The sequence below is a fragment of the Cydia strobilella genome, chromosome 14 (assembly GCF_947568885.1).
Source record: "Cydia strobilella chromosome 14, ilCydStro3.1, whole genome shotgun sequence".
Taxonomy (NCBI): domain Eukaryota; kingdom Metazoa; phylum Arthropoda; class Insecta; order Lepidoptera; family Tortricidae; genus Cydia; species Cydia strobilella.
The window spans coordinates 8,380,656-8,399,266 of NC_086054.1; the positions used below are offsets into that span (position 1 = coordinate 8,380,656).

Sequence of the window (18,611 nt, forward strand, 5' to 3'; positions counted from 1 at the left end):
TTTGGCTCTAGCTAAATACGCAATTTAGTCAGCAATTGGACACTTCAGGATTAAAACGAATTACATTAATAGTAAACAACTTCCGTAAAATTCAAATTTTCAGTTAAAATAGTGAGTACCTAAATGATAGATCACAGCAAGTTTACACAAGACCTTGAACCAATTGAACTCAACTCAATATTCACTAGCGGCCTGATTCGAACTTTAAGATAAGTCAAAAATTTGCTAGAGATACGATATGGATCGGATATGTCAGTGTCAAAAGTGACGTTTTTGTTTGATGAAACGTCACTTTTGACACTGACATACCCGATCCATATCGTATCTTTAGGAAATTTTTGACGTTGCAAATTCGACGACACGGCTCAAAATGACAAGCAAGTCTAAAAAATATCGACTCCTTTCGTAGCTAATGGATTATTCATATTAGGTATATATTTTATTTTTCTAGACTGTCCAATAAAACTGTTTTTGTTTACAAGACAAACAAAAGCAAAATTGATCGAAACGTTAATAACGGTAATGGTTAATTATTACCTTGTCACTAATATCATTTTAAGTGATGGAAAGCTAACGTTTCGATCAATTTTGCTTTTGTTTGTCTTGTAAACAAAAACAGTTTTATTGGACAGTCTAGAAAAATAAAATATATACCTAGCTAGGTAAGGTACATTGTAGGTGTAATGTAAATACTTGTTCAAGAAACATAATTTCTGTTACGAATTACATTTTTCCCACGCTTATTAGATATTAAAAATCTCGTTATCGTTTCTGTTTCATATCTACTGGATATCTAGTTGATGTCTAGATCATTGTTCGAATTGGCCCGTAAAAATTTAACGGCAAGTTTAACTAAAACGCCAGTTTATACAAATAAATGTAAAGTTACTCAATTAAATACCGTTTGGTTAAACTTAAATTATTATAACTTGAAGAAAACGTCAAGGTTCATCAACTCGTTTAACGGCCCGATTCGAACAATGCTTATAAGATGTCACACCGATATGACACTGACAGATCAGTATCATATTGATGTGACATCTTTTAAGCATTGTTCGTATCGGGCCTTAAGACTGAGCGTAACAAAAAATATACTTGTTTTACGTTACGAGTATGAGCACTCGGGTGAAAAAGCAAAGAAATTTGCTGCGCTTTTGCAGTCCGTATTAGTATCTACGAGAAACAAACCTTATGTTACCTCCAGCAACCATATTAGATATTTAGGTGTTATTCGAAAGCCAGCTAACTCTGTTTCTCTAATCCAATTGACGATCCCGTCCGATACAAAATACTGAGGAAAACCGGTAAACACAGATACCGGTAAATACCGGTAGGAACAAGACGGACATTTTCAATCGAAACGAACACAGTGAGGATCAGATCCTATTAAAGATAGGAAAGGATGCATTGTTAGGATTGGATCTCGTCTGTTTCAATCAGACTTTCTTAACTCAACACTCATGTTCGCTCTGCCGTGTCACGAGCAACTCATGAAACTTTAAAAGTTGAGTTTCGAGATACAATACAATACAATACAATACAATACAATACAATACAATACAATACAATACAAATACTCTTTATTGCACACCTCAATAAAAGAAAAGAATACAAAAGAAAACAGAAACACAAGCAGAGGTAAACAACAGGCGGTCTTATAGCTAAAATGCGAGATAATTACGTTTAAAGTTTTAATGATTCAAATACTGGTAAATATTTGCATTATCCTATGGTAAAGAGTAATAGGGCCGGATCTGTCCGGCCGACTCTGATTCATCATCATCATCATCATGTCAGCCGATAGACGTCCACTGCTGGACATAGGCCTCCCCCAAGGCTCGCCACTCCGACCGATCCTGTGCCGCTCGCAACCACCGAATTCCCGCGACCTTCACCAGGTCGTCGCTCCATCTTGTTGGAGGCCTACCGGCAGTTCGTCTTCCGGTACGCGGACGCCACGACTCTCGCGGACGACTCTGATTTCTATGTTGAAAAAACGCCAAAAATGTTAGATTTTTTCCTAATCAGAACACGACACCGAATGTGCCCTTAAACGGATCCCTACTATTTTTGTTACACCTTGTATACGAGTAGCCGAGGTGTTCAAAAATATCTAAACATGAACTTTACCGTCTTGATAATAGAGGCTTTGTTCAGATATTTGTGAACATCTTGGCCGCTCTGATGGATCTGATGGCGACTATAAATACTTTTAATGAATGTAATACATCGGGATCCCACAGTAATAAAACCGCTGTCACAGCAACCCCAACCTATTACAAAAGCCACGACCACGTGGGCAAGTACACTTAGTTTATAGTACCCACTATACCTTGCACAACAGTTCCTAGATACTCGTAATGCCAGCGTTTCAGAAGTCAGACGTTTTAAGATTAAAAGTTTACTTACAATTTGTGTCAGGGCGATTCCGTTCTCTACTTAAGTTTTGTTCACGATTTTGCCCAAGGCAGTTTTTATGCTTGGAAAAGGCATGCACCACACTAATATTTAGAATGAATTGATCAAACATCGCGATTTCAATGCAATAGCAATTGCATGAACAAATAATAATTCACATTAACATCTTGTTAACAGTATGAAGAATTGGAGAGATCGAGTAGATATTTTTGGTTTCACGGTCAGTAATTATAAGCAAAAACTTCGGACTGAAAAACAAAATATATTCAGTTTGTTCTTTAAATCTTCGTTTATAATATTTTGCTTATTCAAAGGACATAAGAAGCTCTTTTGACACAAAACATTTTAAGCCTATGTATTAAAATACGTAGTATGCGGATGTACCTACGTCTTATCTCGTAAACAGGATCCCAAACGAAATTACTTTACGCCCATTTCAAGGGTGTTATTCGCATTTTTACCCTCATCTTACTGGCACGTTGGAATAACTACCTCAAACAAGACCAGCTTACCTCAAGATCCGATTGTTCGCCAGTCGAATATTTGTGTTCATCATACAAATAAATGCCCTTACCGGGTAGATAGACCCGCCCCCGAAAACCCCCATATAACAATTTTTATCGAAATAGAGCCGTTTCCGAGATCCCCGAAATACATATACATACATACAAGAATTGCTCGTTTGTAGGTATAGGTATGTATCAGATTAAATTGGCATGAGACATTTACTTTTTTTTTGTTACCAACGATGGGTTAAACTCTAATCTAATCTCCTATCCAGAAATTTGAGATAGTATGTAAACTTACGTTTACTTGTGTGTGTTATAAATGCAAATATAACGCGTGCCTGTGTCTGTCTGTCTGTTAAGTCTTCATGTTTATGCCGCTGAACTAATTAAGATGAATTTTGTTATGGAGATAGTTTGAGGCCCGGGGAAAGACTTGGGATTGTTTTTTTTTCAATCATCATCATCATTCCACGCAGACGAAGTCGCGGGCAGAAGCCAGTATTACGTAAGAATACCGCAAAAAGCAGAAATAAACAACTTTAACTTTAACTTGTTAAGCAAGGGCTGCTACATATATGATTTATTTATTATTTTATTTATTTATTATTTATTGGAAACAATGTAAGTTTACAGTTTAAAACCAATTCACTTACATGCTAGGAGTACAGATATGAGTAGGAACATGGAAACTAATTAAAACTAACCTCAACATTAATACTTATAAAAACATGCGCATAAAAATGTCAAAACAAATTCTAATTTCAAATTTACTTACACGCTAGGAAACAAAAAAAAATCGGGTATAATATTAAACAATGCCAATAAAATATACAACATATAAAATAAAATGTCATGACAGTCAATTAAAATTATAAAAATTCAAAAATTGCCTAGCAGTTCTGCACAAATGTGCTAAACGATCGGCGAACATGTCAGCGTCTACATACTGAGTGAGCATTAAATGGAGCAATGATAAAGCACGCGTGGTAGGTGCGTGCCTCGCGTAACACGTACGAGCGGCCGGCCGCAGCAACACACACGGCCGGCGACGCGGTGCGACCGCCCCGTCTACATCCCGCGGTACCCTCCTAGGCACTAACAACCCTATCCTCTCTAACACCTCTGGGCTATCAACTTGGTGATATGATTAAAAGATAAAGATAGTTTATTATTTAAGTAGGCATATTACAATGCGCTTATGAACGTCAAATAAAGCTACGCCGGCTCTAACCCTACACCGCTGCCTCGAGAAGATTTAAATCCCCCTCAATTGGAGGAGGGTATCCCAATATGAAAAAACAAAAAAGCTTAAAGCCATAGGTAATCAAAATCATAAACAACAAACTTAAAATTTTCTTAGATGCCGCTGCCATCGCCTTCGTGTAAATCTACAGGTAAAGATTTCTTATTATCCGCTGACACTGAAACCTCAACTTCACGTCTTGCATAACAGATTGAAACTGAAGACTTGGCGACTTAGAGTAATTACTAAATATTTATGAGGTCTGACGACACGTTTATGCATATATTATTAACCTTTTGAACGCAAGAACGCCTAAAAGTGTAAATAGTCATGCCCACCATACAGCGCCATGCACAACTATAAGCGGTGGCGGATTTGCAGTTTTGGAGCTTTTTCAATGGAATTTTATCTCATAGTAACTGCCAAATAACTTCATAAAAGACACTGAAAACTATATATAGTTTACTTAACCATTTGTCACACTGCGCCAACCCACAACAATTACACAATATTAATAGCTGCAAGTCGTAGAAAGTAGAATGGAGCCAAGTTTGCCAGCTGGTCTCAACCAGTTGCATAAAGGCTGATTTACGGGTTTCACTGCAGCTTCGAATGCCGATACTCATAGACTACTTCCTGTAAACGTAGCATTATGAAGCACTAGTCCCTGCCTACGTCTTTGTTCGTAGAAGTCGTAATAGTAATTGTAAAAATCATTCTAAACCATTCATTTTTATACAATAGCGCAGCTCTTGGAGCGGATGCGTGTATATCAGCACTAGCATAGTATAAACAGGGCAAAGTATGTTATCTTCATACAAACCGGTGAAGCTCAAGTTTCATACATAATTTTAATATAATCGATCACAAATCGTAAACATGGACGTGAACGTCCGCGTCCACATTTATTATTATAGAATAGCCAATCAATGGTGATCGCGTCTTAAATGCCTCATCTGCCGAGCAAGTGATCTGTACCTGATACTACAAGCGTTACGCAAGTAAGGAAAATAGGTTGTTTAATTAAAATTGTTAGCGAACTTCCAAGTCACTGTGCGAAGCCTAAACAGTTCCAATTAAGACATTTTTGACTTTGGTATGGTTATGCTATTTGACCTATATAAGTATGTAATGTGTTAATATTATAGACGACCTAGTCTGGCCTATTCGGTATTGACGCTGCTTATTAAGCCGATGGTCCTGGGTTCGAATCCCGGTAAGGGCATTTATTTTTGTGATCAGCACAAAATATTTGTTCCGGAAGTCATGGGCGATTTCTATATACTTATTTAAGTAATTGTGAGTTACATATATCCTTGTCTGAGTATACACCTACAATAAGACTTCTTGGACTTACTTTCGGGCTTAGTCAAGGTATGTAAGGATGTCCTATAATATTATTTTTATTTATTTATTTATTTATAGCAGTAATTCACAGAAGAAATGGCGTTGGCGTTGATGTGGTTCAATAATGCATGAAACCATATGGATGTTCCACTATTGGGCACCGGCCTTATACCATTGTACAAGAGGATTTAGACAAAAATAAGACCTTTCCCCAAAAGACGAGGACATAGATACTTTGTGTACACATAGCCACAATCCTAAGAGATGTATTTACATCAATCATATTGCAAATATTTATCATACGTCGAAAGACTTGAGCAGGTACTATGTGAATCCAAGAAAGGATTTTGAGCTGTTGTCTCGTTTCAGCCAAGGATACTACGAGTATATTTGTTGCAAAAAGTACAAAGAATCCTTCAGAGACATTAAGGTCGTCCGATCTTCAAAATCGTTAAAGCCGCCATCTTGTTTTTATTTAAAAACCATTATCAGCGCGTACGGGTTTACGACGCCCGACATAAATACGGGCGTAAACAATTTTATGGACAAGTGATATTGGAATCCGTCATTCGTTTATAACAAATTCCGTGGCATCATGTGGTCATTACTGCCGGTGATTTTATTGTGCTGTAAAGAGTTTTTGTGATTGTTGAATCTTTAAACACTAGCATGGAATCATCATATCAGCCTTTCATCGCCCACTGCTCAGCATAGGCCTCTATACGAGTACGCCACTTATCCCGGTCCTGAGCCAATCTCATCCAGAAGTGTCCCGCAACCTTTCGAATGTCGTCCACCCAACGAACCAACGGACGCTAGGCACTCCTTTCGTCTGAAAGCGGCCACCATTCCGCTGGCCACTGGCCCACCTGCCATCACTCTGCCTGGCAACGTGTCCCTCCCAGCTCCATTTCAGTTTGGTAATGACGTACGTCTTGCACCTTGGTGCGGCGTCGGATCTCGACATTCCTCACTCGGTCCTGAAGTTTGATGCCGAACACGGCGCGTTCAATGGCTCTCTGCGCCACTCGCATTTAATGCACAGCCTCCTTAGAACAGCATGGAATAGAAGGCACTATAGTCTGGTAAACTATTACCCGCAGAAATGGACGTCGAACTTAAATTTACAATGAGTTTATCCCCTCGCACTAACATTTTTCGAATTTGCTGCTTTTCTCACTGACAAATTGGTTTGCCGGGCTACAGGTACCTAATCTGATTTTACGCAGTATATTCTTACTTTTTTGTTACGTAGGTACTATAATATGTCTCTCCGCGTACGTAGCTAAATAGGTACTTAATTATTTTTAAGGCTCTATCAACCCGTCTAGCTTGTATGTAGGTACCAAGTTTAGAGGTAAACTATTTAAATGATGTGGTAAGATGGACTGAGAATTAATAATCAATAACTTTATCGAGAAAATTGACATATCCAGGGGCGGCATCAATGCCGCAGTAGTTGATATCTATCACCTTAATTTCTCTATATAATATTTAAAGATGTGACTTGCAGAATTTCAAACGCTTTGTTTCTTTTCCCGAGGAGAACTTTTAAATATTTGACATCTCGTACACTTTATACGTAAGACTTACAAGAAACTCACTGGATCCCGCTTTGGAACGCTATCAGCAAGTGTTCTTTGCATATCATCTCAAAACTCATTTGTAATCCTTCAGACGTCATAACCATGCACTAGCATTTCTGTGAAATTTAAACTGAATTCCGTACTAACCCGGATCCGTAGCAGCTGACAATCCAATTTCATCTTGGACTCTCAAGGGTCGTAGCCGATAGATGAAATCCTTTGGATTCCACGCGTATTCTGCTTATATTTGTACGAGTACGTAACATTCTTCTTTGATTCACGACCACACACGTCGAGCGACTTTTGAGTGAACCAGTTTATCCTGATCCGTAAGTTTTGTGTAATCTGAGAGCTCTTATGCTGGTTTGTCTGGAAGATCAAGTTTCTGGCGGTCGGCAAGCGTTTGCAATGAGGCCCCCTGTACGTAAAAAGGTATATATATATATATATGTTGAGATTCGACGTTCGCATGTGGGAATTTTGGAAGAATTTGGAAGTTTTTGGCAGAATGCGAAACTCCGAAGTAATTCATATAATGATATATCTGACTTGTAGGGTTTTGTTGGATTTATGTTTTACAAGGACACGTTTATTGCGTTACATGAAGTAGAATTTTGTTTTATACTTCTATTATCTATAGATATATTATAGAGAGGTATATTTTAATTTGAACGCCGAGAGGTAAAGCATGAAGGACTATTTTTTACTCATGATTGACAAAAGTAAATTATCTTTATCTTTATTACACTAACTAAAGATAAGATTCAAAAGTATTTTATAAGTAATATTCATCATATATAGCATTAATTTGTAGGTCTCGATTAGACAGCCTCTGTCGTGTTAAGCTAGTCATTGCTTGTCGTTTTTGTTTATCTTGAAAACGTAATAAAAATAAACTCATTTCGTGTCTGCGCTGCCAACTAAATGCGAACTAATAACTACCATGTACACAGCCTGTATACATGTTAGTTGTTATATTTTATGCATGCAGAATGATTTCACAACGTCTGGGAGCTGAACATTTAAGACGTAGAACAACCGAGAAAGTACAAAATAACTTTTTTTCACATTTCGGCTGATTTCCGCGTTTTTGTATGAAAAACCATAATTTTTCATGTTCTGAATTGTCCTATAGTAAAAGTTATCTACCTATCTATTCATTTCGGAAAGTATGACCAATAGGTGTTTGAAAAAAATACCCTTTATGCTTTAAGGTTGAACACACTGGATAGGTACATATGAGACGAAGGAAAATGTTGCACATTCACAACATATTCCCAAGAGAAGAGTAGAGGCTACATTACATGCGGATTCATTTTCCAAATAACGTTTCGGAGTTATTCTAAAACATAAAACCCTCGAGTCATTCCTCAGAAACAATCAAAAAATCCTTTGCTTTTTTGGTTGCTTGGAATTTATTTTTCGAGGGTCTCGAGGGGCTAATACATACGGTATGGGGTTCTTCAAAAAAGGAGTGTACAAGTTTTTTAAGGGTCGGCAGCGCACATGTAACACATACACTTTTTTTTATTATACGAAAAAGTATAAGAGCATTTCTATTTAATGTTAACCCGTCACACGTGGAAATATAAACGATACACAATTACTTATTTAAAAAAAATATACCACGTCGGTGGCAAACAAGCATACGGCCCGCCTGATGGTAAGCAGTCACACGCATGCGCGTTGCCGACCTTTTAAAAACTTTTATTATTACTTTAAAGTAACTGTATGTCTTGTCAAAGACTATTCAAATCTAAGGCTTCAATCCGTCTGAAACAAATCCGGTAGTCCGTTACTAGAAGTGATATTCCAATGTCACCGGCGAGTTGAAGGAGTACGATAAGGACCTTCATAGACATTTTTGAATTCAGAGCTGAATCCAAACTTATAGACACGATACATTGCCTCGGCCAAATGTGGCGTTCCACGTCTAAAGGGTCCTTATGATCCATACGCATAAGGACCCTTTTCTGTGGAAAGCCACAAATGTATGAACAACCTTGATTTGCCGTCCGTGACCTAAATAATGTATGGAAACAGTCACGTGACTTTTCGTAGTATCTGTCATCCCGATACATTTTTACTTTTCATTTAGTGTCGATGTACGATAATCGTACTACGATTGTCAACTGAAGGGGACTGAAAGGGAAAAGTGTGGACTGAGCGAAGATGTAGTGACAAAAATTGAGAAAGGTATGTTGAGATGGTTTGGACACGTGGAAAGAATGAGTGAAAGAAGGCTAACAAAGAGAGTGTATAAGGGAGAGGTAGAAACGGGAGTTGGAAGGGGCAGACCTCGGCGGACTTTCTCTGATCAGATCGGGGAAATCCTGAAGAAAGGCCAGGTCAAGAGCACCCTAAACCGGCGAGCGTGTATGAGGAATGTTATGAAAGTGAAGGAAGCGAAAGAGGTATGTCAGGATCGTAGCAAGTGGAAATCCGTGGTCTCTGCCTACCCCTCCGGGAAATAGGCGTGATTATATGTATGTATGTATGTATGATTGTCAACTTGGCTAGACTTTCAGGGAGACTTGACCAATTTTCCTGACCACAAACAATTACATCTAAAAGCAGATAGCTCTATCGAACGAAATCCCGAGAACATTAGCAGAATTTATCAGAGCTAGTAAATAATGACGCTCGCAGAAGAATTTTCCATTTGTCGCGATCTTAAGTAGGTAGCCGTACTTCCAGCTCTTTCCAGCCGATACAGTTGAGCGAGCCTCCTCCGAGCGAGCCGAATGCTAGCGGAGACCCTGCTTAGCCAGGTGGTTGTCCGGTCTACCGAGCACGAGCTAATAAATACTCATTCCTAAATAATCCAGATCTTAGGTAATTCAGGAGGAGGAGGGGCGTTGATGGGAAGGACCGCAAATCTTTTGTTTTATTAAATGTATGTTAAAAAAATATCTGCAAAACCCAGTCTCGCCCACGCTCGGCCTAGCAGTGGGAACACAGCAAGTGCAATCCTGTCCGATCTAGTTCTTGGAGAACCCTCGAGAGAATACCCGTGTCGTGGGCCGACTATTGGACCTGCATATGTTAAGCTTGCTTCAAGAGGACGCTATTCACAACTCTTGCTTGTATGGACCAATATTAGTTGGACTTCAGAGTACGCATTATATTTAAAAGTCATCTTAGTTAAGTGTGTTGAAAATTCAGTGTACCTTTCTCCAAATAAGCAAGCTGATGGGAGCTCTGGTGTTCAAAGGGCGGTGTGAGACTCCTAAATCGGAGGTTGCATCCACACCGCAGTGGAGCAACGCTGAGCAACACTTTGCAACACGGTAACATTAGGTAACTGTTGCTCAAACTTGCTTCTATTCAGAAAAGTTAATTGGCGGTGTGGATGCACCTTTAGAACCTCGACTTGTACGAATAAGTTTTTCGAAATCTATGTAAGAAAGACGAGATTCCTATATTATCTAAATCTCAATTTGAAAATTATTTTAGTGTTTGTTTTAGTTAATTGTGGCCAATAATAGACATGTTTATTTATTTAAATAAATCTAATAATTTGAAACTACGCCTATAATTTTTAAAGGAAATCTAAGGGCCCGATTTGATTGGTCACCTTACAGGCCATTACACAACGTTTAGTAAATCACCTAGTTATATAGGATAGCGAATGCTTTTGAAATTGAACCCGTTATTAGTTCTAGAGTATCGGATATCTTACCGTCGATTGGATTTCCCTATTTGTGATAGCCGTGCTCAAGGCAGCTCTGTTTTACTTGGTACCGTGAGCTCATTGAGGAAAATCGAGATGTTGTCTTTGAAAATTGGGTGTTTGAAGTACATCCAAACTATGGAGGACAAAATTCATAATATTTAACAGTGAGGCGGTCTTCACACTGGCGCCGCTGATAACTGACTGGGCTGGGATGTCTTTTCATGATAGTCAAATTTTACATTAAAAACGCAAAGCGTGATGTAAAGCTTTATTTATGCTTTTCTGTTTTGTATAATTTTCTACTTTGTGTTTGTGTTTACGAATAAATTATTTCTATTGTATTCTATTAATTGGTACGTTATTTTGAATTTCCGACCCATTTCGTCGTACCTTGTCACAGTGACAATCAATACCTATGAAAGTCGCTAGAGACCTCATACTATTGTCACTATAACAAAGTACAAAATGGGTAGGAGATTAAATCCTGTACCCGGGTATGTCCTTAAACTACGTCCAAAAGAGAGGTATGGGCACTACTAGGTATGTGAATGTTATGTCATCTCGCTTTGTGTGGTAGAATACAGCACAGCGGATGTCATTCCAGATCTAGAGCAGAGCCCAACTGGGGAAGTACCTCCACCTCACAGAAAACCGCAGCCAAATAACGCTAGACCCTACTCATAGTGTTGTGTTCCTGCCGGTAAGGTTGCCAGAGCTCAACGAGTGTGCGGAGTGTTAGGGTCGGCAACGCGAATGTCCTCCTCTGGAGTTGCAGGCGTACATAGGTTACGGAGACTGCTTAACATCAGGCGGGCCGTATGCTTGTTGCCACCGACGTAGCAAAAAAATCTTTGACTGTGCAAATGTGAACTAATGCAATTGTAAGTATATATTGGTATAATCGAAATGCGCTGGGAGTTGATAATTCTATACATTTAGTTGTTTCTACTCCGGAATATTGGGTAAATAATTAAATATTATAATAATAACCATCACAATGTCTGGGGCTAATTAGCTTATCATTAATCAATAGTTTTACGCGATGTAATTGATGGTGATAAAAAGTTGATTACGAATATAGAATCCGAAGCAATCTAAATATCTGAAGATAACAAATACAATCATCCTGATAACGTGATAGTCAGTACGTCAGTATCACCTTAAGTCAGTGAGACAACGCTTACTGGCTTCCATTAAGAATAATTCCGTTAAGAATTAAATAAAAATGAAGCTTGTAACATATTTTGTACTCCTCGTTTACTTTTCAAACAGTGTGTTGAGTGAAAAATTGCGATATGACAATTACACTGTGTTTAAAATTCACGTAGAAAATTCGGTGCAAGTGAAACTACTGCGAGATCTTCAAGACACTGACTTCCGCTTTGATTTCTGGACGCACCCCGATCATCGGTCAAAGTTCGTACAAGTTATGGCTAGTCCGGAAGATAGAGCTGATCTGCAGAAATTATTGACTGAAAATAATATGAATGCTGAAATCAGCATGAGTAATGTGCAAGAGTAAGTACCTAATATAATGAGAATAAATCAGTGTTTTTCGATCGGTTGCCAATACAATACAATACAATATTTTTTATTTGCAAATAGGGTAACCAACCAACTAGGATAGTTAGTAGAGACCGCATGCATGCATTACGTGCCTTAAGCGAGGTTTAAACTAGCAAGAACTTGCATGCAATTTACGTTACATTGCTGACTACTAAGGTAAACTGCATTCAAAATGTTTATCAGATACCGCAATGTAATGAAAATTGCATGCAAATTCTTGCTAGTCTAAACCTCGCTTTAGTGTAAAAGAAGCAAATGTTTGTTCGTGACGTGATGTACTCACAACACAAGCAAAACAAACCTTATTGAACGTAATAAATAAGGGATTTCGTTGGTTTTTTAGATTGTTGTATTATGTACATTGTACAATATTTAATAATTAGGTATTTGTTTTATCTACTGTGCAACAATTTATGAAGACAAGTCAAATAAATACTATGATCACGTTAGAATCTGTTGCAAAAATTTTTTTTAAATTTTAACTGTTTATTTTTCATAAGGAACAAGAATTACAATATTCTTAGCTCTAATCTTATATTTTTAAGATTATATGGGCTAAGGGATATGGGGATGCAACCCCTGCTTACATTATTACATTTTAATTAAATATTTTACATGCTAGTGAGTCTTTATACATTTATGTTACTTATACAGATGGCATAGATTCATTTTTTTTTACTATTTTAGGTTTATCAACAAGCAAACTTTAAAACGTTACACAAGAAACAACATCGGAAGCATGACGTGGGACGCTTATTACAGTCTAGACGACATTTACGCCTGGATCGACGACGTAGTCGCACAATATCCCAACGTTGCCACAAAAGTAATCGGGGGTCAAACTTACGAAGGTCGAGAAATAGTAGGAATTAAAATCTCCCATGGAGAGGGCAAGAAAAATATCTTCATAGAAGGTGGAATTCATGCCAGAGAATGGATTTCGCCGGCGACAGTTTGCTATATTATTAACGAGTTGTTGACCAGTCAGGTACAAGAAATCATGGCTGCTGCTATAGATTTTGAGTGGCACATTTTCCCTGTTGCTAATCCTGACGGATACGTATTTTCTGTTGAAAGTGTAAGTATTTTACTTATTTTTTAATATGTGCACCCTTAATAGTATATACCAACAAAGCAAGTCAATTTTTGCATCAATACAATGACAATGACGTCATAAGAAAAAAATATGAAAAACTATTTTGAACATTCATGGAATTTATAGTTAACTGCAGCAATGAGGCCAATGGTGCATATTTAAATGTACCTATGTAGTAAATTTGTAACATCTGAGGACAGTCAGAACGCTTGGAATGGGAGCGCAAATGAGCGGTGTTTAGTTGACCCATAAAAAATTGTGAAGTACGACTTTGTTGAGTCCAATTCATTAATGATTAATGTATGAGTTCATTGGCTGTGGAGGAGTACAGTTTTTTTTTTCTTTTTTACAGGAAAGGTTTTGGCGTAAGAACCGACGTGTTTTCAGCGAAGGCATCGGCGTCGACTTAAATCGAAATTGGAACAGTAACTGGTTGGGTACGCATTTTCCTAATTATTAAACCCCTTATTCATAAAACTACAAACCTCAATTGGTTAATTCCGATCCGAATGGCATATAGAGCCATGATGCGCACCATGCTCGGCATTAAAAGTCCGAGTGAGGAATGTCGAGATCCGACGTTGTAGCAAGGTGCAAGACGTCGGATACCGTCAACCGGGGTGAATAGGGATGGCTTGGGGTGAATAGGGACAAACTTTAAAATTTGATTTACGTGACAATTTCGTAATATCTACACACACAAATTGTATCATACAAAATCCACTAATATTTTCAATGGAATAACACCATTTCAGTGGGTAGATATTTAGAAATTGTCACAAAAATCTCATTTTAAGTTCTGTCCCTATTCACTCCAGCCATCCCTATTCACCCTGGTTGACGGTACGTCATTACCAAACTAAAATAGAGCTGGACGGGACATGTTGTCAGGCAGAGTGAGCTGGTGGGCCAAAATGTTAACGGAATGGTGGCCGCTTTCACGAAAGGAGTGCCTGGTAAAATGTTGGAGCCGTGCGCGCACACGTCACCCAAGCGGTGTGCACAGGCCTTACGGCTCGGCCACGACTGCGCGACTGGCGACGGCGGCGCGGTGGCGATAACCATAGGTTGGAGCGGAACAGCGATCGGACCTTCCGTTCCCACCTATGGTTGTCGCCGTCACCGTCGCGAATCGCGCAAAGTAGTGGCCGAGCCGTTAAGGAGCGAGTTGCACAATAGCATTATGAATTTTTCAGTACATGGTGCGAGCACCAGCCCAAGCTCTGAGGTCTACGCCGGTCCTGGTCCATTCTCGGAGATTGAAACGAGGTCTATGGCCAGATACATGAGGGAAATTGGGGACCAAATGGAAATTTTCCTCACATTCCACTCCTATGGGCAAATGCTGCTGCTCCCTTTCGGGAACACATCTGAACCATTGGCAAATTATGATGAAGCGGTAAGCTTACGCTTAGTTAAATTGACGTGTGCCTAACAATCAATACAGCTAACACCAGTTTGGCATTGACATAAACGCTAGCGTGAACTTAACTTATTTTCTACGCTTCTCTCTCTTACTGGTATATTAGTGCGAGCGAGATGTGTAGAAAGTAAAATACGTTAGCGTATACCTATGTCAGTGTTGACACTGTCAGTGACTCGTGGTACGGGTACAGGCCCCTGTTTCACCGCAATGGCCTTCGTTTTTTTAGGGTTCCGTACCCAAAGGGTAAAAACGGGACCCTATTACTAAGACTCCGCTGTCCGTCGGTCCGTCTGTCTATCACCAGGCTGTATCTTATGAACCGTGATAGCTAGACAGTTGAAATTTTCACAGATGATGAACCCTCGGGGGGCGAGTCCGACTCGCACTTGGCCGGTTTTTAAATGAATGAATGAAATTAATTTAGTGTAGAAATTTTTCAGATGAACATTGGTCGTCGTGCTATGGGTGCTCTATCCGTCCGATACGGGACAGAATACGTCACAGGCAACATTGTTGAAGTTTTATGTAAGTATTTACATGGTTAATTAATAACTTCTTTAACATTCGGACTTTTTAAACCTATAAGAATTTGACATAACATATGGTTGCTCACTTTTCAATTGCAAATGTTTTCATGTTCAATGCGTAACGGAAAAGAGAAGCTGGGCATATCTGCGAGAGCATTTTTGCCCAAGCCGAAACAGAGACGATTTGTGGCTTTCCATCAGAGAAGGATCCTTATTGGTCTGCTGCAACAAGGACTTTTTTATTATAATTTTCATTGGAATTTCAGACGGAAACGTCCTTATGGCACTTGAAGCATAAGGACCTTTCTGTGCTGGAAAGCCACATTTACTTGCGCTGCGCGATTGCTCGGTGAAGTATAAGTAGGATATAGCAATGGTTAGCTTAGCAACTCCCTTTAGTAGTCAAATGATGTTGTCAGTGACTGAAGGAGTATTTAGAAAAAAAAAACAGGACAAGTGCGTCGGACTCACCCACCGAGGGTTCTGTACTTTTTAGTAGATTACTTAAATTGAGCATGTTATGAACTTTCCTATGTTGTTGTTATATTTTATTATTGTATCAAATCTACTGCGGATGGTGTACCGAGACAAACCTTACTGGTTTAACGGTACTTTTGTAATTAAGTTGTATATTATGTGTATTTACCTGATTAAACAAAAAAAAATAGTATTTGTTGTTATAGCGGCAACAGAAATACATCATCTGTGAAAATTTCAACTGTCTAGCTATCACGGTTCATGAGATACAGCCTGGTGACAGACAGAGAGACAGACGGACAGACACATAGACGGACAGCGGAGTCTTAGTAATAGCTGGGTCCCGAACCCACGGGTACCCTTTGGGTACGGAACCCTAAAAAACTAATGAAAACCGTTTCAGACGAAGCCACAGGAGGCACAGACGAGTGGGTCAAGGAGCATCTTCACGTCCCAATAGTGTACTGCTACGAGCTTCGAGACCGGTTCCAGTACGGTTTCCTCCTGCCACCAGAACAGATCTTGCCTACGGGACAGGAGACCATGGACTCCGTCGTGGATATAATCCATCAGATGAGGCGGTTTGGCATCTTGACGAGCGCTGGAATGGCTTTTAAAGCGTCAACGATGCTGATTCTGGGAATGGTCATATCATTCTTCGTGTAATGTGGCTAAACTGAATGTCAAGGGTGGAAAAATACGTTGCCAAAGAATTTTTAGGAGTCTTTGTCTTACTTACGCGCCTTTTACAAAATGTAAAAAAATATTAAAACAAATAGTTATAATACAAGCTTTTTATTAACTTGCAATGTACCTATGTAAGTATGTATGTAACTAATATGTTTGTACGGGCCAAATCTTGCAAGTTAAATTTGACCCACTTCCCGATTTCCAATGAAGCTGAAAATTTGCATACATATGTAAGTCGGGTGACAATGCAATATTATGGTACCATCGAGCTGATCTGATGATGGAGACAGGTGGTGGCTATAGGAACTCTGTGATAAAACAACGCAACTTAATTGTGTTTGGGGTTTTTAGAATTGTCTCGACGATTGTTAGTTGCCTGTGGAAAGAAAAGTACTGTCATCGATAAAAGCTTGTACCAAAAATGAAATTTTTGCCAAGAATATATTTTCCATACCACTGAGTGCTGGTGTACTGATGCCATGGCCTTTTTCGGGGAAGTGGGGAGACGCATGCGGGAGAGAGGTTTGTATCCTCTCTCTGGGCCCTTCCTGATGCAAAGGTTATCCATCCCGGTTCGGGTAAAGTAGTATTTTTATTATTATGAGTTTCTATGGTGGCTTCGTCAAGGAGTAATTTGTGTTTTAATTTTTATTTGGTAAGAATTTGTTGAACTCACATTGAACTTTGATTCACAAAAAAATCAACAACATGCCGTGGTAAAAATAACTGTCAACGTAATTTTAGGCCAACCTGTAAGAAAGTTCCCTGTAAAAAAATCCATGACTAGTCCAGTTCTAGCGTGGCGTAGATGGAATCGATTTGTAGGTATATCAGCTTACGTATTCCCATTCCAAAATCCCTAAAATTATCGAAGCAAACCTAACTTTAGGTAAGTCTCTAACTCACTACGTTTGGCAATTTTTTCGCCCACAATGTGCCATTTATGTTAATGCAGTTCATTATTATAGCAAAATACCGTAATAAAAAACGACAGTTTTCTGCCATATTTCCCGCAAAACGTCTTTTACAACGACAATGGCGATATCTCGAGTAATATAGAGTACACTAAATTCCGGCTTAGTGATTCAGGAAGCAGACCCGCTGGGTTCACGGACACGGATTTATTAGAGTCCACTGCAGCGACGCACACGGTTATTAATGGGTTATGTGAACGTGTTTAATAATTTGTGAGAGATTTGAATTTTTATTAACGCAGTATATTATCCGTAAGTACGTTATGTTAGCTCTGCGGAATATTTTATGGATAAATGTAAGTAAAAAAATATGCGACGTAGTTTTCTAGTAAAGGTATGACTTTTACATAATAACATTAAAAATTAAAATTACAATCATAACTAATAAAAATATCCACAAACACAAAGGTTTGTTAAATTTATGAATATGGCACAGTAAAAAAATGTCAACGTAATTAGGGCCATCCTGTACTACCACAAGTTCAAATCCATAATAAAACGCACTATCTTGTAAAGATTACGCTGTTTTTTTTAGTTAATTGGTGTGCATTTTGCAAATTACTTATTTTTGGTTGTCACCTGACGATTATTGCCCATAACGTCAACCAGACTGGTGAATCAGTAGGGTGACCCCGTTTGTAGTGATATAGGGATAATTTTCAAGTTAATATTTCGTGTTAAGAACTATTACTACCATGTCAGTCTTATAAAACTGTATTGAAAAATAATCATAAAATCATAATCATAAATCATTTATTTCGTGATAAACTTACATACTAGCATTACAAGGAAAATTAAATAAACATATTTGCAGTGTTTACCACGAAATGGGCTCGCCTCAGCATAATGCCGACCCAAGTGTCGGCGCTGATCTTCCGGCGAGTCCATTTGTGGGCCACGATCACAGCTGTATGGCACGGCCTCGTAAAATTGAACGCATCCAGTTGCGGCGACTGACAGCGCCGTCGGAGCTACGGGTATGACAGATAACCTAAAAAGACTGTGCCGTACAGGATGCTGAATATAACAATTAAGAATATTGGAATTTTAAGCATTTTTATTGAACAAGTTTGGGA

At 38.7% G+C, this 18,611-nt stretch overlaps 1 protein-coding gene across 1 annotated transcript; it reads left to right on the forward strand.

The window, feature by feature from the left end:
* The first annotated feature begins 11,999 nt into the window (after positions 1-11,999).
* Positions 12,000-16,537, forward strand: LOC134747360 (zinc carboxypeptidase-like). The gene is made up of 6 exons (XM_063681992.1): positions 12,000-12,297; positions 13,033-13,423; positions 13,794-13,878; positions 14,638-14,840; positions 15,308-15,392; positions 16,275-16,537. Exons 1-6 carry the CDS (start codon positions 12,005-12,007, stop codon positions 16,535-16,537), a joined length of 1,320 nt encoding a protein of 439 aa, XP_063538062.1. The 5' UTR covers positions 12,000-12,004.
* The last annotated feature ends 2,074 nt before the right edge of the window (positions 16,538-18,611 follow it).

What these genes read in the sequence shown, in the direction of transcription:
- LOC134747360 (XM_063681992.1), top strand. Translation starts at nt 12,005, where the DNA reads ATGAAGCTTGTAACATATTTTGTACTCCTCGTTTACTTTTCAAACAGT. An exon ending in ACGTATTTTCTGTTGAAAGT is followed by an intron (nt 13,424 to 13,793) that starts GTAAGTATTTTA and finishes TCTTTTTTACAG; the next exon opens with GAAAGGTTTTGGCGTAAGAA. An exon ending in CAACATTGTTGAAGTTTTAT is followed by an intron (nt 15,393 to 16,274) that starts GTAAGTATTTAC and finishes AAACCGTTTCAG; the next exon opens with ACGAAGCCACAGGAGGCACA.